We start from the raw sequence: 24,319 nt of genomic DNA on the forward strand, positions 1-24,319 counted from the left end.
TATAAAAGGTAGGCAGATGCACGACCCCATATGAGGTTACAGTAGTTATAGTACGTAAAATAATATAGTGGTGTTGTACAGTGCATGCAGGGCATTTAATGGTAACATAGTACGTAGCGCATTCAGAACACCAACATTCATGCTTATCAGTGGAAGAATTAATACAAGAATTTTATTAAATGATACCATTTAAGGCGAATTGTTCAATAATAATCGACATCAAAATATTCTGCTACCATAAACAAGTGGGACTGTTTCAAAATGCAAAAAGTTCTCATCATGGGAGGGGGAACATCCCCTCCCACACCCTCCCCCTCCCCCTCCACCCCCACCCTCCCTTGCTCGCTCCGCTCGCTCGGGTTCGGTCGCGTTCATGATATTAAGTGTAAGAATAGATACAAGAAGTTATTTTCAAATGATACCATTTTATAGCCAAATTGTTTTAAAATAATGGACATTAAAATATATTGCTACCTGAAGCAAGTGGGACTGTTTCAAGTCGACAAAACGCGCGAAAACATGCATCAAATTGCACCATGTACAACATGAAAATGCAAAACTTTCTCACCGTGGGAGGGGGAACACACCCTCCCCCTCACCTCTCCCCCCCCCCCCCCACTCGCTCGGGTTCTGTTGCGTTCGTGATATTCAGTGTAAGAATTAATACGAGAAGTTATCTAAATAATACCATTTTATAGCCAAATTGTTTAATAACAATCGACATCGAAATATGTTGCTACCTGAAACAAGTGGGACTGTTCCAAGTCGACAAAACGCGCAAAATCATGCATCAAATTGCACCATGTATACAACATCAAAATGCAAAAAGTTCTCTCTGTGGGGAGTGGGGACGCCCCCCTCCCACCCCTCCCCCTCGCTCACTCCGCTTGCACGGGCTCGGTCGCGTTCATGACATTCAGTGGAAGAATTAATACAAGAAGTTTATAGGATAAAGGCAAATTGTTCAATGATGATCTACATCGAAAATATTCTGCTATATACCTTAAAAAAGTGGGACTGTTTCAAGTCGATAAAACACGCAAAAACATACATCAAATTGCACCAGTTACAACATCAAAATGCAAAAAGTTCTCACCATGGGAGGGGGAACATCCCCCTCCCACACCCTCCCTCCCTTGCTCGCTCCGCTCGCTCGGGTTCGGTCGCGTTCATGATATTAAGTGTAAGAATTAATACAAGAAGTTAATTCAAATGATACCATTTTATAGCCAAATTGTTTTAGAATAATCGACATTAAAATATATTGCTACCTTAAGCAAGTGGGACGGTTTCAAGTCGACAAAACGCGCAAAAAACATGTATCAAATTGCACCATGTGCAACAGTCTCACCATGGGGGGGGGGGGGGGGGAACACCACCTCCCACACCCTCCCCTCTCTACCCCCCCCCCCCACACACACACACCTCCCTCGCTCGCTCCGCTCGCTCGGGCTCGGTCGCATTTATGATATTCAGTGTTAGAATTAATACAAGAAGTTTATTTAAATGATACCATTTTATAACCGCTCCCCCTATATAAGATCAAATCCTGGCTACGCCGGTGATAGACCCCACGATTTAATAGGCCTTCACAGTGATGTCGCACAGGCGGAGCAAGAGCTGAAATACCACGATGTATAGTCATTCAATTATCTATGGATATATCTTTTTCTTACTTGTTTTTTGAAAGGAAAAAAATCCCAAATTTCACCAAAAGTGTGCACCAGATCGCTGAATTTCAGGTCTGAAAATGCAAAATCTTCCTCGTGTGGGAGGGGCCCCCCGCTAGGTCGCTCCGCTCCCTCGCACAGATATTCCAACTCCAAGTCCCTCCCCCACCCACCATCATTGAAACGGAACGATGCCCCTGGGATGATTACTTTATTGACTAAAATCAAGAAAATTGAAGAATAGAATTAATAGCTACAGGAAAATATCTACTACGTTATTATTACATACAAAGAAATGGATATCCATATTACCATTTTATTGAATTCATTTGGGCACTATTCAGGGCTGCGCTACGTTTTTGAAGGGGGGGGGGGGGGTGTCAAAATCGCCTGTCAGTCAAGGAGAAAGAACATCAAAAGACAAGAAAAAAAAAACCAACAAAAACGTCTTCATACTTCTTTCCGCCGAAAGACAAGCCAAAAAACAACAAACAAACAAACAAACAAACAAACAAACAAAAACAAGAATAAGTCTCCATATTTTTGCTGCCACTTCCCTCCCACTTTGCACGCAAAAGAGTGGGACATTCGATCCCTGTAAAGTGTGTGTGTGTGGGGGTGGGGGAGGGGGGAAACCAAGCTTCTCTCCCTCCCCTCCCCCACCCCCCCCCCTCCCCCCCCCCCCCCCCCCCCCCCAAGGGCTGCGCCGGTCCGCTTATGGGCTTGTAATCGTGGTGATGGTGACTATCGCCGATCATCCCCCCACTCCCCAGTACGGATTTACGCCGTTGTCTATTAGTACATGTATTAAAGAAGCACAAAGAGGCATACTTTTTACATGCCCGTGTTAGCTTTCGTTCATTATTAGATGTCTGCGTTGGCGAGTGATCGGCGTACTCAAATGTAGGTCATGCTTACTACTCAGTCGGCCTTTGCATAATCTATGAAATTTAGTCCTTGGATTGGATTAAGTTGATTTTGCTGACAAGCGCGTATAAAAGGTACGCCTATTGTGCGATGATTTTAATCAATGGACTATAAATCAAGCTAACAAATCATGCATGCTTTTGATTTAAACATTCCTTACGAATTTGTTATAAATTCGGTCACTTTTAAAGTCTAAGCGCAATACAGTTATACGTAGTTGAGCGGCGACTACAGTTAAAGAGTGCCATAAAAGCACACAAAAAACAATAACAAAAAAGACCATTCATTCCTAGGCTTTCCTTTTTGGTTTATTGCATATATTGCATCTCAAAGCAAAAGAAATTTCTAACTTTGGTTTACATTCGACGGCATCAAGGAAAGTTCAAAATGAACTAGAGCTTTCTAAATTAAGGAATTATCTGAAACACGATACGGCACCCTAACGGGGTGTTTAGGCAGTATACTTGACTGATTAATGCTATCAAAAGAAAAACAGAAACAAAAAATGTAGCATGGAAACATCCTCACGTTCACATCGCGGCGTAGGATGAGACCATTCGCCGAGAACACACGTCGTGTTATTGGCACCGTTCAGTTGGTATCCGTCTCGACATTCAAAAAGCATCGTTTTCGTCATCGGATAACCGTCCGAATCCCAACCCGTTCCCCCTTCAGGGTCTATAACTCTTCCATAGGCTGGCCAAGAAGGAGTTGAGCATCGGTACTCTGAAAGATAGGAGGGTATAAAAAAACAACAGGAGCGAATAGATGATAAATTAGACATCACAGAACCACTGAACTAGGACATTGCACTATAGCTGATAGGATGCTAATACAAGGGCTCTTCTGAAGCTGTAAGCAGCCAGGGGCAGGACCATGCAAGAGTCTGTTTCATAAAATTCACAGTCGCTCATTATTATGTAGCTATGTAGAGAAGTAAAATCCATTTCATGAAGTTTCCCTGAAGTGTGTCTTACGAACGAAAAGTATCTCATTGTTATGGACCCCTGCATGCGGTTGCTGCAAAACGTGTGACCCGTCTGTCTCCACAGAGCACTCGAATGCTCCAAATTTGGCATGTTATATGGTATGGTTTGGTTCGCTATCGGGGCCTTAAACGGAATTGTAAGCGGCCATGGCCCTTTTCTTGACGTCACCACTAGTAAGTCTTAACATAAATCTCAGAATGGCCAAAGAATGGCTCATACGTAGCTATGAGACACTTTCAAATCCGCATAAGTCTCTCACAGGTGTGTCTTATGCGCCAAAAGCCTCTCGTAAGAATTTTATGACACGAACCCTTGTTTCAGCTTACTATGACCTAAATAATGTGGACGAAACCGGGAAGGAAGAGATACTATAATGTATTGACCGATTCTGTGACGCGCTATGTGTATTTTTGGCATGGGCGCAGCCATAGTGGGTGTATCAGCCGACCCCCCCCCCCCCCTCCGCACTCCCCTGTATACCCCTCTCCCTACATTAGCACGCGTGCAGAATGAAAAACTGCTTTAGCCAATAGGCGTCTCGTACTGAGTGCGCGAATGCTTGCTTAGTGCGCGAACCTTTGTTACAAGTGCGTGATAAACATGTTGCCCCGGGGTGGGGGAGAGCAGGGGGGGGGGGGGGGGGGGGGGTCGGCTGATACACCCACTATGGCTGCGCCCTGTGCCGTAAAATGTCTGCTGCCCTCAACGAACCCGAATCGGTCAATAGTCGACAAGAGTAAACTTGATTCGTAAGTCACAATGAAACCCTGATAACATTTGAAACCATAAAGCTGAGAAATTGTCGAATATGAGGATTTCGGCAGGAAATATGACAATATTGAGGTTTGCTGAAAAGACAGAAAATATGCTTTTGCGTTTACCTCCTCTCCATATTTCATATTTTAGAAATTTGTTGAAACATGAAACAAAGCAAGTTCCCTCGTACGGTACTGTAATCTGCTTTGTTTCAATTTGCGAATGAATTAGACTTTGGTTTTTATCTATGTATGAGACAAGACTTAGACTATGTTCTGACCCAGTGGGAATTTGTGATGTTCAAGGAATATTAACCTTAAACAAAATAATGTAAATTCAGTGAGTGCATTAGCCACAACATGAAGTTTGGGGGAAATCGTTCAAGTGATTCAAAAGTAATTATTACATTTTGTTTGTTTCCAATCAAATTTATGTGCCGTAATTGCTGGACGGGAAGGCTATATTTTTATGATATCATAAAGAGTACCAAGAAAACGTGAATAGAATTCCAGACATAGTGAGCTTTAGATTTTGACGCGCGGACGTTCAGGGGCATGCGCAGAAGCGCGTGTCCAGTCGATCTATTTTTCGCTTGCGTCGCCTGATTTTTTCACTACGCGTACTGGGCTATTTTTACGTCCGCATAGTTTGCAACGTACAGAACTACGGTCTTCATGCACCGAATATATGAGCGTGCGATTTTTATTTTTTATACGTTGCGTCCCAGCGTAATCTAAAGCTACTTTTCAACGCGACGCAAGGGAGAGGAGAACGTCCAGCGCACTCGTCGTCTCAGTCAAAATCTATAGCTCTCTTTTTTCAGTTTTCTGACATATAATGAAGGATATCTTGACTTGACTTTTCTTGACTATCACGACGTACTATTGAAAAAAAAATCTACCATTTGCGAGAGGCAAAGCGGGTGCAATTCCCAATAAGGTCGTCAGTCCAGTCATGCCATTCCTATGCTGACGATCTCTCTGAAGATCAAAATGTAGGTCTACTGCCTTTAATGATTTATGCAACCATAAATACTTTACAATTATACTGCAATGTGCATGAGAAAAGAAAATAACACAGAATGGATCAAGAATAATATCATAGGCAAACATTAGACCATGGGAAAGATAGATGATAGTTAACAAATATAGATACATATTATATGTACCGGCAAAAAAAGGTTATCTTTAAAGAAAAAATAAATATAAAGAAGTGAGAGGTCCACTAAAAGCATGCTTGTTCATTGTGAACCACTCAAAAGATTCCATGGGAATATCTAATCAAAAATACTTAGCACATGAAAACAGGACGGAACAGGAGAAACACAATGTACGCGTTTTGTCGAGAGAAGCAGAATAAATGCAAACAAACAAACAAACAAACTTGTCTTCTTCTGAAGGCACTGAAAATTATGGTACCCGTAACCATGAACAGTAACAAGTTAACTCTGGAACTCTCTGTGCATTGTACCGTGGTTATATTGTAAAGTCATGTATTGTTGACTCCTTCCTATCCAGCGATACGAAGTTTTGAAATTCATCTATTTTGATCAACGGCTATAGTGCAAATTTACCTTAACTTTACTGATGTCCTCCATTAATATTTCTACATGACTGGGAACCCAGATATTTCGCTTTTAATTCAGTTCGTATAATATGATAAGGGGAATTTGTCATTCTGTACCAAGCGAACGTTCCGATTTTTTCGGAAAAAGGGTTGCAGTTTAGGGTCTCAATTCCATTGGAAAAATCCATAGAAATTGTTGAAAAAAATAATTAGGGTGGTTCTCACATCTTTCCCCAACAATTCTGAAGTATGGTCCCGAACAGGGTTAGTTTTTAAAAACCCGGAAATTTTAGAATACGGGTAGTACGACTTCTTGGTGTCTGCCCCAATTCTCCCGAATGTGTTTACTGTGCATGTTTAGGTGAAAAGCACACCGGACTGGCCATTTTTTGTTTTTTCGCATGGAAGTACATCTTCTTTGATATATTCAGCATGGAAAAGTATCTGGGACATTCCATTTCGTGCAAGGGCTGAAATTGTGGACGCTCTTCACCTCGGAACTTTTTTTATTTTATTTTTTTTTTTAGTACGTATTAGTACTATTACTACTATTAGTATTAGGGGTAAGTATATATTCCCTTCCAAACACCTGTAAAAGGGCGTAATTTTGATGGCGTCTCTTCCAAATGGGGTATCACAATATTCTGAACCCATTCTTATCCCTAAAGGGTGTATCTACAATGTAACAATTTGGAACAAGCATAATGTATAGTTGACCAGCTGAGTGGGGGGGGGGGGGACATCTTTTTTTTTGGTTACGACTTGTTCTTACTTCGATTGCAGTGATGGTATCAAATTGAAAGTGAAAATAATTTGCAATGCGTCTGTAAAGCTTAAGTGGACCAATTGACCATTATTGAACTATAATAGGATAACACTTTGTAGTAAAGGAATAGTAACAAAGGGAAGGGGCATTATTAAATTTATGTAATATCATTTGATAATATTATGATATTCAAACATCATGGTCTACATGCGTCTTACCTCCAAAATTCCCACATGGATGGTGTGAAAATGAGGTATTCGAAGATTTGTAGATCTACACGTGAAGGTTTCCAGAGTCTTGGGGTGTCGGGGGTGAAAATTGTTAGCCTTATAAAGGAGAGCGGCTTCCAGGATAAGTAGTGAGGGAAAAACCTGGACAGAGTTTTCGGTAGGGAAAATGTATATTTTCTATAATATAGAAATAATGATGTCACATATAATAATATTACATTATATCATTTAATGTTATGTATGCATGCACAAAAATACTAGGTGTTTACAAAAAAAAAATCCCACTTTTTGATCCTAAATAGTTTCGAAACTATAATATGTCGAGTAACAATGAAAATTGATATAAACAAAAAACCTATATATATATATATATACATATATGTATATATATATATATATGTACATATATATATATATACATATATATATATAATATATATATACATATATATATTATATATATATATATATATATATATATATATATATATAGTGTACAATTTTTGATGGAGGTGATTTTTAATATGAGAGCATGAATCAGTTTTTGTTAAAATCCATGATTAATTTTAAAGTAAAGGTCTAGATTATGTCAAATTTGAACCCTCTGTACAAAAATTGAAACTTTACACAAGAAACTAATGATGTGTATGTGAGTGTGTTTCTTACAAAATTCTCTGAAACAATAGACATGAATATCACGGATACCACCTTTTTCAGAGCTCTGCTGACTATAGGATTCTGGGACTTTTGCTCCGAGGCACATGAATGCTTTATTGATTATTAATGACGGATTTGCCCCTGGGCACTGCTAGTCTGAATTCATGGTGACGGGTAAAAATGCATGCACATGGAAATAAATAAGCACATGTTCTCATGAGGTGCTGTTCGTTATTCCGAAGGTTTGTTATTCCGAAGGTTCGTTAATCCGAAAACACACAAAATTCCCTATACCTAGTGGTTTCGTTAATCCGAAAAATGAAAAAAGGGTTTCGTTTAATCCGAAACATTTTGTGGCGTTTCTTCCGAAGGTTTCGTTATTCTGAAGATTTTGTTGATCCGAAAATGAAAATTCGGAATAAACGAAACCCTTGGAATAACGATCTTCGGACTGAAGAGCCTTCGGAATAACGAAACCTTCGGAATAACGAGCTGTAACCGTTTTTCATGTGCTTGCATACACTACATTTCAAGATGAATAAAAGACTAGCTGAGATAGTACAATTTTCTCATGAATATGTAATAGAGCATTACAATCCTGGCCATTGTTTCGGGACCAATAATGTCAGGGTGTTAACCACACACTCCCATACACACCAATTTTACCCCTGTGCAAAATCAAGGTTTTTGTACAGAGGGTTGCAAAACAGAGCAAAAATCTGAAAACTTCAGTTAAAAAATAAATCTTAAATTTAGTGAAACTGGTTTATGCTATCATTTTTTAAATTACCTCCAACAAAATTGTACACTATTCAGCTATTGCTCATATCAATGTCATGTTATCTGATATATATTGTCTTTTGAACTATTAATCGAAAGTGTTTTTTTTTTTTTGTTACACCTAGTATATATATATATATATATATATATATATATATATATATATATATGCAAATGCAAAATATGAAATTAAAAACAAGGAAAAAATCAGATTTTGAAAACTGGTAAAAACACTCAATATCATATGCGGGGCAGTATAATTTTTGGAGAGAAAATTCCTCAGGATCTAAAAAAAAATGAAACACCCTGAAAGCTTTTTCGGAAAAATATTACGAAAAATATGTCTTATCAAATGATGTGTAAAATGATATCCTATGAAAAACCTGTAAAATATGCATGTATAAACATTGGTTTCTGTAAATATTTGCAAAATACATTATCATATGATTATATTGCTATATTATTGAAACGGGACTGGCCTCGAATAGCCTGCACGCTATTGCCGGTTTTTGCTTTTTTTATAACCTAAAAGTGTAATTCAAACTATTGACTGTTTTTGACTATGATGTTCACGATGTTTTTCTTGTTTGGTAAATAAACATTTCATTTCATTTTTATTTTCACATTCATATAGCTTGATGATTCACTTTCCATTGCTTCTATCGCCAAGCTTTTCGACTGATTTGGTCGGTCTCTGCAGGGTTTTTGAAATTCAGCCTAGCGAAAAACCAAACTGATTGCAGCTAAACTTTTAACAAGATCACAATATTAAAAAGAAAAAAACAGCATTATGAATTGAAAATAACTTGCACTCCCACTACATGGCTGTATTAGCAATAAATCAAGAGGTGGTTTGCTTTTTCGCAAAGTTGAATTTCCAAAGCTTTTGAAAAGATCTATCAAAACTTGACAGTAGCTTGACAATATAATCAAAGGCACTGGAAGTTAACTACCTCGCTAGTTCTCCTGCTGTCCCCACTCCTGCTTCAAGTATATATACAAGTATATATAAACTCTCAAATACGCCATCTGTAGATCCAAACAAGGTTTTTCATTCACAAAAATTTTATATATATATATATATGAACTCGGCAAAAGAAAAAGTGTAAACACTTTATGCAGTTAATATTTTTCATAGTAGATTTTGATAAAAATCGATGTGTCATACACCAAATCAAAGATTATTCAATTAGCTATCAACCTGGTAGGTTTATACAAAGGGAAATTTTACGCACGAGTGAACACAACCGTTTTTGTCCTCCAAGGTAGAAAAGAAAATATTGCAGAATTGGACATATTGCAATTCATTTGCAAATACCCTCCAAGATAGCAAATGATAACAAAAGATCACTTTAAAGCAATTAGAGACATGAATGAAACAGCAGAAATAAGTTTCCATTCCCTTGTTTCCCTTTCCAATCCCTTGTTTCTCTTTATATTTAAAACAAAAACATAGTGGGGGAACTGAGGTGGAACATAAGCATTTTCCATGAATTCGAACTTTAAATGACATAGGGAGTAAGCCGTAAAGGTGATAAAATCGACAGAATTTCTTCATTTTACCTTTTAATTGAGGAATTTAACAATGCACGAGTCAAATTCAATAACCAAACATTATTTCAAATTTTCTTAATTTGGAATAATGTTTCAAATTTAACTTTCTTCGATACCATGATTTTTCTCTATGTCTTTTTGACTGCGGATTCAACAGAAGATTCTTAATTTTCCTCCATTATTTTTTGCCTTTCTTTATCTTTGAAGTGTTACAGAGACATTTTTGAGATTGTATGTTGATTTTTTGCATATTAATTTGCATTTCTATTGTGTTGAATTTGTCTTTTGTTCTCATTATACGGAAGAGCAAATACTCTTGAATAACAAATTGTCCATTTTGCAATTTTAACTTTTGTGCTTTGGAAGAGAAAAAACGAATATGTTCACTCATGCGTGAAGTTAACATTTTCATTGATCTACTAGGTTGATAGCTAATTAAATTACCTTAAACATGATATATAAAACACAATTTTTAGCCAGATAGTCTATGAGAGAGATAAACTTGAAAAAGCGTTTACTTTTTTTTTGCTGCGTATATATAAAAATTTATACTTATTTACATATATATATATATATATATATACATATATAAATATGATGTATAAATGTATATATACATATACATATATACATATATATACGTACATACATATATAAACATATATTTACAAGGTGTTTCAAAAAAACAATTCCCACTTTTGATCCTAAATAGTTCGGAAACTATAATATTTCATTTATCTACTAGGTAGATAGCTAATTGAATTACCTTAAACATGGTATATAAAACACAATTTTTAACCAGATAGTCTATGAGAGAGATAAACTTGAAAAAGTGTTTTTTTTTTTGCGGCGTATCATTTAAACATTATGCATAAATATATATATAAATATATATATATATATATATATATATATATACATATATGTGACGGGGAATGACTTGCAGTATAGACGTTGCAGTGATGTTCACTATGGCCTTTATTTCCCAAGCTTTCGACTGTGTAACCAGCCTTTTTCAAGGGCTTTTAATGCGTTGGGATTTGCTTGTGTGTGGTGTGGTGTCAGAGGGATGAGTTCTCGTTATACTACTTACTCTTCTGGCATTTGGCCCGCATCTCGGAATTTCAACCAAGATCCGTGTTGGGATGGACGGCAGAATGTTCACCAACCAGACACAAGCTAATCCCAACGCCTTAAAAGCCCTTGAAAAGGCTGGTTACACAGTCGAAAGCTTGGGAAATAAAGGCCATAGTGAACGTCACTGCAACGTCTATACTGCAAGTCATTCCCCGTCACACATATACCCAATAATGCAGCACCCACCACGTACGAGGCCAAGCCCGCTTCTCGTATATATATATATATATATATATATATATATATATATATATATATACAAGGTGTTTCAAGAAACAATTCCCACTTTTGATCTAACTATAATATTTCAGATTACAATGCCATTGTTATACACAAAACCTAATAGTGTACAATTTTGTTGGAGGTAATTTGAATATGAGAGCATGAATCAATTTTGTTAAATCCATGATAAATTTTAAAGTTAAGGTCTAAATTATGGTTAAGTTTGAACCCTCTGTACAAAATTGGACTTTACACAATAACCGATGATGTGCATGTGAGTGTGTGCTTACAATGACCCAGAACAATAGACATAAATACCACGAATACCATCTTTTCAGAGCTCTGTTGACTAGGCCTCTGGACTTTTGCTCCAAGGCACGTGAATGCTTTATCAATAATTCATGATGGATTGCCCTGGGCACTGCTAGTGTGAATTCATGATCTTGATGATAAAGGTAAAGTACATGCATATGAAAAAAACCCCACAAGTTTTATTAATAATTCATGATGGATTGCCCTAAGCACTGCTAGTCTGAATTCATGATAAAGGTAAAATGCATGCATACGAAAAAAAAGGCACATGTTTTATGTTCTTGCATACATTACATTATTCAGGATGAATAAAGGCTAGCTGTGATAGTGGAATTTTTTTATGAATACGTAATGGAGCATTCAAGCCCTGATCATTGTACAGGACGATTGATTGGGTGTTAACCTCATTTCAATACACACCTGTCCAATTGACCCCTGTGCAAAATCAAAGTTTTGTACAGAGGGTTGAAAATAGAGCAAAATTTCAAACCTAAAGGCCGCGTCACACCTCTCCGGGCAAGCCATGCGTGCGACTTGCGAAGAACAATTCTTACTACCCGGAAGTCCCCGCAGATAAACCTCACAAGACAGTACCTAGCACGTATCTCACCCGTAGTCGCCCGGAGGTACGCACGCAATTTTTTAATATTTTTTTTAGGCCCTTTCACACCTTCCCGGGCAAGGTACGCGGCTTGTTGCGTGTAGGGATTTTCCAGCATACCAGACGATATTTCTGAGGGCGGACAAGGATTTGGGCGAGTCAGTGTATGTGTCTTACTTGCTGGGCACGTTGTACTTAAATTCTACTTGCGGGTATACTGTGTGACCTGTGTGCCAGGCGCGTGGGGGCTGACATCTCAGTGAAGGAATTCCCCTGAAGGAATGGCAGAAGTCCCACAGAATGTCATTATCTTGGCTACATACGAGGACTGCGAAGTACCTGCGTGATAGTTGCCTGCGAGGTGCTGCCTCTGAGGGCCTCCTACTGGCGTTCTGCGTGGACCTCTCCGGGCATCCCCGCGACTTACCCGGAAAATGTTTTGATCATGCTCAAAACTTGACTGCGGTTAGATCGGACTTGCGTGCACACCTCCGGGCAATTACATGCGAGATACGCGCTAGGTACTATCAGGTGCGGACCAACTGCGGAGAGAGTCGGGTAGCAATTTTGTTTCCCCGCAAGTCAAGCCGCAAAACTTCCCCAGATACGAACGGCATTATTTATTCAGATATATCCTACCACCTACCATTTTTTATGATTAATGATAAATCTGTAACAACCCCAATACGCCACTAACCCAAACAATATTTGAAAATGCATAGAAATGTAACGCCACATAATATTGATTCATTGAATCAAGATTTATTTGAAGAACAATGGAATGACGTCTTTGAACTCCAAGATGTTAATTCTTCTTATGAAATTTTCTTACAAAAATTATTAGATTATTGTGATAAACACATTCCTTTAACTCCCAAAAGAAATGGAAGGAAAAAAGCTCGGCAACCCTGGATTACTCAAGGTCTTATATGTTCTATTCTCACTCGAAACCGTCTTTATAAAATATCTCTGAGAAAACCTACTCCTGAAAACGTGAAAAGGTACAAAATATATAGAAATAAACTAACTACCTTGATTCGAGTTTCACGTAAATAATATATTTCGAATAAACTCGAATCTAATAAGGATGATAAAAGTGCTCTTTGGCGGACCGTTAATGAAATACTGAAAAAGAAACCTACGGAATGTCCTGACAGCATTACTCATAACGATAATGTTATTACCAATCCTGACCAAATTGCAAATATTTTTAACAATTTTTTTTGTCAATGTTGGTCCTTGTTTGGCAGCATCTATTCCCATAAAAGATATAAAGAATTATAAAGATTATTTATCTGAAAGTAATCAAAATTCTTTGTTTTTTACTCCAATTAATGAATCGGAAATTATTGATACTGTTCGATTTTTGAAATGTAGTAAATCCTGTGGGCCTGATAACTTAAGTGTGAATTTGTTGAAAAAAATAATTTACCCCCTAGCAGCCCCTCTCACCCATATATTCAATCTATCCCTACTCAACGGAAAGTATCCAGACTCCTTCAAAACGGACAAAGTTATCCCCATTTATCCCCATTTACCTGCAATATCGAAAATTTTAGAAAAAGTAGTTTACAAGCGTCTCCACTCGTTCATGATTGAAAATGAAATATTAAATGCGAATCAGTTTGGTTTTTAGGAAAGGATTTTCTACCGATTATGCTATAATTAAATCTGTTGATAATAGTATTGATGCGCTTACTAAAAAGGAGCACATAATTGGAGTTTTTATGGATCTTAGTAAAGCGTTTGACACTATTGATCATGACATTTTACTTGAAAAATTACATAATTATGGTGTGAGAGGGATTACTCTGTCGTGGTTCAGAAGTTATCTAAGTCATCGAAAACAATATGTTGCATTTAAATCCACTCACTCAACATATTCTAACGTGTCATGCGGTGTCCCTCAGGGATCTATCCTCGGGCCCCTACTCTTTTTGATTTGTATTAATGATATTATCAACTCCTCTCCTCGTTTAAATTTCATCTTATTTGCAGACGACACCAATGTTTTTTATTCCCACAAGGACATTGTAACACTGGTTGATATATTAAATACGGAATTAAGCAACATCTCGAAATGGTTTAGAAGTAATAAGCTTTCATTGAATATTGATAAGACATGTTTTATACACTTTCATACGTTGCAATCCCAACCCACCCTTCCTCAAAGTATTTTTATTGATGATATAAACATTGCTGAGAAACATTCAACCAAGTTCCTAGGAGTGACCCAAGATAGCAATCTAACTTGGAATAATCATGTTCAGAATATTACAACAGCAATATCTAAAGCAACTGGTGTTTTAAGAAGAATAAAATATTTAATTAATGATCAAACTTTAATTATGTTATATAACACTTTATTTTTACCATATGTAATGTACTGTAATATTGTATGGGGCAACAGTAGCAAAACAAAACTGAACACAATTTTTCTTCTCCAGAAAAAGGTTCTTCGTATATGCACACATTCAATCTTTTTTGGCTCACACTGATCCCATACATCTATACCTAACTGCTATATTTATGTACAAACACACTCGAAATTTATTACCATTTTTTCATAATACCCTAGTAACCAATGACCATATTCACTTATACCCTACCCGTCGTTCCCATGATTTTCATTTAAGTAATCCAAAGCTTTTACTTGCTCAAAAGTCGATTAGACATCAAGGTCCGGATACATGGAACACTCTTCCTGAGGAGTTGAAACAGTGTGCCTCCTTGTTTTCATTTAAAGCAAACTTAAAGAAGTACACTTTATTACAGTATACTTCAAATACGAACTAAAAACAAACAAATTATACAACTAATGTTGGTCTCCCGATAGCAACAACGCATATCGTCCCCTCTTTCAGTAAACCAATTTTATTATTCTAAATTCCAGCCTATCTGCCATTGTGCACCTTCAAGCACCTGCACACACATTCACCACCACCACCATCACACACTAGAGTTTATTTTCCCCTGCTACCTTCGCAGCAGAATTCATATTGCTACGAATCTAGTACGTCCTTATCTTTTCCTCGGGCCGGCCATCTTTTCAAGCAATGCTTATAATGGCGACCCTCTGCATAATCGTTTCTTAACTATAAATGTTATTCTTATCACTGCTGCATAGACATGCATATTGTATATTATATTTCTTTCATATCGTTGTTTATGCAAGTCAAAAGACTGTGTTAAATTTATTTTATATATTTCCTACATGTTCATGATTATGTACTCATATGTATCGTGGTTTATGCAAGTCAAACGACTCTGCGTTGAATTTACTTTGTATATTTCCTGCATCTTCATGATTATGTAACTTATGTATATTGATTTGCAGAAAATAAAGTATCTATCAAAAAAAAAAAAGAAAGATACGGCATGACAAGGCCTTAAGCATGCTCAAAACTTGTTCCGAGTGAGTCGTGAGGGTTCGCTCGCAGAGGTACACACAGAACACCAGTAGGAGACCCTTATCGACAGCACCTCGCAGGCAACTCCAACGTAGGTACTTCTCAGTATCCGTAAGTCGCTCGTAACTGAAAACGGATCGGTTTCAAAGCTCCCACGCAGGTCACGCTTAATACACGTATGTAGAAGGTAAATAGCACGCGTCTACCAGGTAAGAAACAAGGGTAAAACTCGCAAACAATCTTGTCCGCCCGCGGAAAATTCGCCTGTGTGCTGGAAAATTCCTCCTCGCAACAAGCCGGTGTAGCTTGCCCGGAAAGGTGTGACACGGCCTTGACTTAAAAGTAAATCTTGAATTTAATGAAACTGATTCACGCTTTCATTTCTAAATTACCTCCAACAAAATAGTACTCTATTCAGCTATTGCTCATACCAATGTAAGTATTATTTGCTGTACATTTTTTAAAAAACTATTAAGGATCGAAGTCGGGAAATATTTTTTTGTAATACCTTGTAACCAGAATAAAAGGCTTGAAATGTTTTTCAATGGAAGCACTGTGGTCTATTCATATATAGGGTACGAAAACATAAATTACCTATGCATGCCAATTCATTTTGACTAGTATCCCGATCATTAGGCCAACTTATGCGACAAAAAAATCTAAATACATTGTGTTCCATGTATTTCATGATTATTAATTGTATTTCTCTCAAGAAACTTGGATCCGCTCACACACACACACACACACAAAATCCCTAACAAGATTCTGTCAATCACTGCATTACCGATTAAAAAAAAAGACATCAAATGCAGCTTTCCCTTTAGAGCATAACATTGTTACCATGCAGCATTTTGGAACATGCTTTCCTAGGAACGACATTGGCATTGTGTACAAAATCCAAACTGGTTTCCCTGAGCATGCTTTATCAATGATACATTCTACTGTGATTCAAACCTATCTGAATTATGGAGCACTTGAGTCTGTAATGTTTTGTATGTCCTTTGTTTCTACTGTCTTTTAAAGGTTTCGTCTTTTACCTCTTCCTTCTGCACTTTCATAAATGCGGCACTTTCAGAGCGTGCTATTTTTCCTCACTGTTTTTCCTTTTTATTGATATCAAGGGATGCTAACGATTGTTCTTTTTTCCCCTGCAGGGACTGCAATATACAAAAAAAAAAAAACGCTTTTTAGCAGTCCCCTCTATTTTCAATAGCTGGTTAAATTACCTATTGTTTATATCAACCTCAAATAATTCGACACGATTTTGTTAAAAGTTTGTTATTATACCGTATTAAATAACAAGTTACAAGCTGATGTAAATATTCAAAATGCCACCCCCAGTACGAAATGCCCAGAGTAAGAACGCTTTTTGTTCACAGTATTTGAAATGGTGTTCTGGGTAATAACAGCTATAATTTTTTTTTTTTTTGTCGTTGGATGTTGATTTATTTTATAGCGAATGGTAGTAGAAGAAGCAGATTGTATGTTGTTCAATATAGGAAGATGATTGACGTTGATTACTATTGATTTTTGTTGTTAGAAATGAATGTTGAATTTTGAAGTATATAATATAATAATGTATAAGTGAAATAAGGGATTAGTATAGATAATAGTTATTGATTTGGTATATTGATAGAAACAAAATTCAGTGGCTGTGTCTTTTTTTAGGCACGCATATTTTGATACATATGATATACTAGTATATTCATACTTATTATAGAAGGTTCATTTTTTTTTACAAACCCAGTCAGTAAGTTGGATTTTTTTTTTCATCCTTGTTGTAAATTGATATATTTAGTCTCATTCCTTATTCTCTAATTTTCAATAACAGTTCTGTTTTGTATGATGTACGACCTATTGTGTTATGTTAATGTTATTTGGTGTGATTGTTACCTTGTATGTATGTGTTTACAGGGCCCCCTGGAAAACAGCACTTGATTACTGACGGGGCCACCCTGTATAAATAAAACGAAATAATAATATAGGTTTTCCCGGCCAATTTCGCACTTTTGTCAGTCCATTTGATAAAAGGTTCATTCAATTTAGCGAAAATCCTCGTCACTGCACATTCTGTCATTCAAAATTGCAAGTTGGTCGTTCAATTTAGCATTTCGATCAGTGAAATTTGCACATGTGCCTTTCGAATTCGTAAAACGGGCATTCAAATTGGCACGTGCTCTTCAGTCATTCAAATTCGCCAACACTGGCCGAATGGGGTACTTCAGTCATTCAATTTCGCGTATGGGCAGTCAAATTCCAAACATGTTCATTCAAATTAACGTCACGTGATTGTTTTTTTCGAAAAGGTGATAACATTTAAACGCGTATTTCTATGTGTCTTTTTGTTTCATCCACGCGTTGTTAAGCAGTAAAAGTATCATATTTTTGACCCTACATGACTCGAGTTTGTTGTTCTGTAACGCCCCTTTTCTTTCACACAATGACATGTCATTTTAGGCCTACATGTACCAATACTACAGATTAACTTCATCTTCTTACAGTCATGACAGCACAAGTTAGATACAGACGTATTTCTCAAGAAGTTAGAAAAAGAATTATAGGAACATTATGTTGATGATCATATCCTCCACTTCCTAGAAATGGCCGACACACTCGGAATAAAGCGCTCAACGGCCAAATAAGTTGTGGCCACATGATGCACTATTTTCGGACTGGAAGACTCACTAAGCACTTTGAAGAAAAAAAAACTGTTGCCAAAATCTCTAAAATGAGTACGAAAATATGAAATGTAATGACGTTTGCAAAACAATAACTATGTTGAAAAAGAATAAGAAAGAACCAAAGCATAAAAATGCGTGCTAAATTGACTGCAAAATATGTTAAATTGGATGCCCAAAAATGAATTCGAATGAACGAGTGCAGCATGTCGGTGATCACGTGACCATATCATTCTAAATTGAATGAACGAATAACGAAATGGTGCTTGTTTCACGAATTTCGATTGAAAAAGTGTTAATTAGAATGAGGCTAAAGGTAATTTGAATGCTCCAAAATGAATTTGAATGAAGAGATCATAAAATTGAACTACCGAACATGTCATCTACGCTAAATTTTGCTGAATTGAATGCAGCAATTAGGAATTGGACTGACAAATGTGCGAAATTGGCCGGGAAAACCTATAATAATAATAATTTGTGTTAAGACAATGACGTTGTGCTTCTGATTGTGCATTTTTTGTTGGAAGTAGAAATAATAGATGAAATGAAATGAAATGAAGAAAAAAGAAATATTTAAACCTAATTTACTAAGATATTGAAATAGAATACTGCGTTTATATATATTAATTTTAATGTTAGTTTTCTGTCGTCTACGTTCTGGACAGATTGGTCGACGACTGTGAGGTTTGAAGTAAAACTTGATAAAGGGTAGATTTAAATTGCAAGGGGGGGGGGGAGGCTCAAAGAAAACTTCTACTTGTATTGGGTTATGGTACCTTTGTATCAGCACTTTTCAATAGGATCACACATACGAGGTTTTCTCGAGTAAATTGCATGGCCTCAGTCCAACCGAAAGCAACGTCCATTTTTAACTAACCTTATTTTCCATGTCTGTTTCTGTCCCCTCCCCTACATACTCCCCTTCCTCTGCCAAGAAAATGGACTGACCCAGCAGATAGCCCGAGACTATTGGTGGGTTTAACACCGCTATAGGCAGATGGGCCAGGTAAAGAGCTAAATATGCCAGTGACAAGAGGAGACAAAATCCTGGCGATTTTCATTTCCTCTTTCACTGAAAGTGGTGGTGAGCGCATGACCCCTAGAAAATATGATATTCTAATGTTGCTTCATGATAGTACATTTCAAAGAACATGGAGTATAAGAATGTAAAGTGAGAACAGTATCAATTTACTTCAGTTCCATTTTCACGAAAAGTACATGGTCAAGGACACATATTATGAGAAATGGATGGGTAAGTTTTCAGGGAAAGAAAATTGAGGGGCAAATCTCATTATCAAAGGGGAACCGTAGAGTGGTAGTATACCTGTCGTGCCTGTAGATGAGGTGCGTAAATATCAGCCGTGACCTCGACGTCATCATGGTTAAGGGCTGATGTGTCACAATCTATGTGGACAGGCCGGTTGGGGACGATGACGAATGTTCCGTCACTCCTCGTCTGAATCTGGGTATGACTGAAGCTGAATTGCATGTTGCTTTCTCCTGCAAACAAAAAAAGCAACAACAACAACAACAAAAAAATTACGAATTTTCAATTCACGGCCTTGAATAGACCCTACCTATGACATATACATACGCGTATAGGTACAGGTAACCATGAAGGAACCCCAATGAAGTCGTTGCTGTACATTGGTCACGCATCATACCCCTTTGCATACATAAAATCTTCGACTTAAAATGCACTATAACGCATACCAAAGTGGATGTTGGTATAGTTGGGACTACTGCAAAACCGCATTGATCTACTTGTTAGAAAAATTGAAATTAAAAATTCACTTCTGAGATTTGGAAAGGAAGTAGTTGAAAACATTCAACACTTAATTTTACCGAGTATCATGCAGTAATTGTGAGGTCTTGAAATCTTCAAGTGTTGACGAGGAAGACAAGCATTTTGTTTTCCTTATAAAGAATTATTCAAATATGAACCCCCTCCTTTCAAAAACAGTCTAATTCATGGCAAATGTGAATCGATTTGTTATATAAAACATACTTTAAAAAATCATTTGAAAAAAAAAAACAGAAAAAGGGGTTACAGCTCGTTATTCCGAAGGTTTGTTATTCTGAAGGCTCTGTTAGAGTTCGTTCGTTTTTCCGAATTTCATTTTCGGATTAACGAATCTCCGGAATAACGAACCTTCGGGATAACACCACAAATGTTCGAATTAACTAACCCTTTTTCATTTTCGGATTAACGAACGTCTAGGTATAGGGAATCGGTGTGTTTCGGATTAACGACCCTTCGGAATAACGAACCTTCGGAATAACGAACAGCACCCGAAAAAAAGGAACTAATGTGGGGAAATGGAAGCGTTGTAAGACGATGACATCCCACCTTGCTTTGCAAAGATGATGGTTACTGTAAACACGTGAAATTTCCGTAACTCTTAGGTAATTATTTGCACATTCTTTTTCAAATTTGGTAATAGAATATGTATATGTATATATATATATATATATATATATAGGCCTATATATTAATGAAATTGATGTACACATTTATTTTCTTATTTCGAGTCACGTACACTTTAATCTGTATTTTGATATTTTCTGAGATATTACTGACAAGAAATTTGAAAAATGAAATCAGTCAATCAGTCAAACAAACAAACAAACAAACAAACAATTGATTCACACTGTATCTTAATGAGACGTCGACCACAAACGTTTTGTTTAAATTCAATAGTTTCAAATCACAGTTAACTGCGATATAGAGTCAACACCTGGAAAAGCATCCATTTCATTATTTTGCATGGATATCTATTGACATTGCAAATACAACTTTGCTGTCAGGTGGTTGTGTTTGTAAGGTATAGGCCTACCATTAATATTTTTATATAGGGATTACTTCAATGATCATAGATCTAATATGCTTATCTCAGTGATTTTAAAAACCAACATACCCTGTCAGTACGAATGACATTTTTCTGCTCATGCATAAAGCGGCTTATTGGAATAAGTCAGCTGAACACCTTCATGACTGTGCCTTCTAACAAAGTGTTTGACATAGTACAACCAGTAGTTGTGACTCACTACAGAAACCAAAGTTGTAGGTGGTTGCGATCTACTCACTACAACTGGGTGCACTTCCAGTCCAGCGACTCCTCAAACACGTCCTTCTCGTGTCACCCAAGAGGACGTAGCGCTCTGGGTGGGTGCAGCGAGAAACCAGTACCGTACCATTGGGAAGACTGCTGTCGTGATAACTACCGAGCTCTTGAGTCTCTCTTCCGTTGACAAATTGCAGAACGTCATCAATCTGATCAGGGACTTGACAGTGACCGGACCGTGCGACTGTGTCCAACAGGCAGAACCAGTTTGACATGGATGAACAATGACAAGAGATTTATATTTTTTATTTAATAAAAGTCCTCATACTTCTTGAAGGGAAATCTTCAGTGAATCTTAATTCTATGTACATATTGGTATTTTTCACAAACAGTTATATCGGCACAATCATACATATCTAGAAAGTAGAAAAGACATTAACTTCATAACTTCACAACTCTCCAACTTGGTGTGTTTTTAATATAGCCTTATCAGAGGAACAGCCTGTCACTTCACTTCAGGCTGATATAAGGAAAACAATAGAAGAAGTCAACAAAATGTCAATTTGTAATGAAATGAAAAAGAAAGATTTCCTTGGCTTGTTACTGACACTTTCGTGGTGATATACATGTATTTCCTCCTGCTTTTTGAATGCGGGAGATCATTAAGGCAATTGTTCTTTCATTTTGTTGTCAAGTACAAAAATATGTTTGTTTTTTCTCCATATTGCAGTGAAGTCATAATTTTTGGAATCTTCACATCCAGCGAGGGCGGCATTGAAACTGCAAAAATACATAACTCTTGAACAGATTATCCGATATTTCTCAAACTTGTTCTACTAAATATTGCTGCCTTCACTGAATTCACAAATATATTTGGGTTAACTTGTTCTTTAACTTTAGTTCCAAGTCAGTAGAAAATTGTGAAACGATGACGTAATCACCTCGATCGTCCACTTCCCGTACCTGACTCCGAGCAATTATGTTATACAACTATGTTTCAAATTCCATGAAATAATTACTTTGTATCATAAACATTTTAGATTTAATCATTCTGTCTACCAAAGTGACCTTGAACATAAGGATAGTTATTTACGTTAAGAAGTTACCTGTCGATAGATTAGATATCTCTTCTGTAGGAATGTAATGATGTAATATTTCAAGTGGGGTTGCATGAAAACACAAACAATTCAGCTTTATCTCGCTTGCAAGTACCCTACCTAACACACTGCAATCCTACATGCAGGACGTTGCGGTAAATCAAAATTGAAATACAATGTATGTAAATCCAAATTGAAATACAATGTATGTAAATCCAAATTGAAATTTTACTGAAGAATGCTGTGAGAAATTGTACCAATTAAATTTGTATTACACATACGCAGGGGGCTTCGATCGATTGGTGGGGTGGGGGGGGGGGGGGCAAGCTTGGAAGATACGTGCGAGGGAGCGGAGCCATTAAAGAGGTTCTATATATCAGTAAGAGCTACTTGGAGTGTAATATCCCCTCTCCCACATGTGACATAAGGGAGGTTCTGCACTTTCAGAACTGAACTTCAACGATCTGGGCCTCGTTTCATAAAACTTGTTATCATGGTTCTCCCAATAGGTGTACATAGTACGTCTTGACAATGTTGTGACGACATGCAGTTTCACTTCAATGGCTAATTTACGAATAATAATGATAAAAATAATTATAAAATGGGTTCAAGAATGTAGCCAATTGGAAGCGCTGAAATGAGTCACGTGTGCGTGCATGAATTTCTCACTAACATTCACGGCCTGACGTCACAATGTTTACACTAGCAGTGCGCACTCAATCAGTTGTTACAAGTGCGTCGCGCGCTACTTTACGCGCTGTCAATTCTGTAAACAACGTCTAGTTCGGGCTGCCGGCCGGCCTTTCTTGTGCATAACATGTGTGGCGTACGTATACTCTTATACGTACAGTACTTATACGTGCGGGATTTCCGAGTGCGACGTGCGTAAATGTTTGGGGCGAACATCTTCGGACATCTTGATTCTTGAGCGAATGCTACATGTAGCTGACTGGTATTGGCCCACAAAGGTACGTGAAAAATGCTGTTAGTTTTCGACCCATTTTATAAAACAAATGATGCACAGGATTATTTCGTGGCGTTAGTGGAAATGCAGCTCACTCTCAGGTATTTGCAATGTAGTGCATGTTTCACAATTGTAAATACCCTCGAGTGCGCTACATCTCCACTAAACGCACTCTATCCTGTGCATCATTTGTATATTATCATTAAGAAAGGGGAAATTTGTGACATGTTTGTCACAAATATCTGTAGTGTTTACTTTACTTGTACTAGTTTCAAGTGGACGGATAGCTGAATTGTTTAAGAGAGCAGGTATTCGGGGTTTCAAATGAAAATATCTCGTGAACACATTTTGAATTTTAATGGAATTTGGGTAATTGTAAGTCCTAAAAGTGAACAATGTGAACTATGGAGGGAAACCAAGAAGGGAAAGGGTAATTTGAAAGGAAGATATCCCCTCCCACATGAAGAAAGTTTTGAAGTTTTGGAACTGAAGTGACAGATTTGATGGAATTTTTGTGATGATACATTCGGAAGTTTGTCAATGTAAACGTGTACCATGACTTTGGAAAAGGACCGAGTGGGGGAGGGTATATCCCCCTCCACCGGAAGAGAAAATTTTGCATTTTCGGTACCTTATACAGAGAAGTGCTCTAATGTTCCAAATCTGGGACAGTTCGACACAGTTCGCTTTTGAGCACCCTAGGAAAGGGCCGTCACTTCATCAGCATCATTGAGTTTATCTATTGTGTATTCCTGTGGAACATACATTTGAAAAGAAAATAAAACTCTCTATTGTTTATTTTGTGCCTAAAAGATTCATTGAATTGTTTGTAATGTATAATTTTCTTGGGAAGATCCTAATACTTTACCAAAATGTTGCGCTAGTGTTGTATGTTCGTTTGTGCACTGTATTCTCGAAAAAGAAGTTGCAGAAATACA

General features: G+C 37.2%; 1 protein-coding gene across 1 annotated transcript in view; it reads right to left on the minus strand.

Moving 5' to 3' along the window:
* LOC139744714 (complement factor H-like) overlaps window positions 1-24,319 on the minus strand; it is a 74,614-nt gene that overhangs the window by 17,951 nt on the left and 32,344 nt on the right. The window contains exons 20-22 of the mRNA XM_071655140.1: window positions 21,343-21,564; window positions 19,558-19,755; window positions 3,126-3,323 (exon numbers count right to left, since the gene is read on the minus strand). Of these exons, the coding sequence (XP_071511241.1) occupies window positions 3,126-3,323; window positions 19,558-19,755; window positions 21,343-21,564 (618 nt within the window). The remainder of the gene's footprint in view (window positions 1-3,125; window positions 3,324-19,557; window positions 19,756-21,342; window positions 21,565-24,319) is intronic.

Source organism: Diadema antillarum, unplaced genomic scaffold (assembly GCF_040938485.1).
Source record: "Diadema antillarum isolate AM-2024a unplaced genomic scaffold, OU_Dant_1.0 scf00000035, whole genome shotgun sequence".
Lineage (NCBI taxonomy): Eukaryota > Metazoa > Echinodermata > Echinoidea > Diadematoida > Diadematidae > Diadema > Diadema antillarum.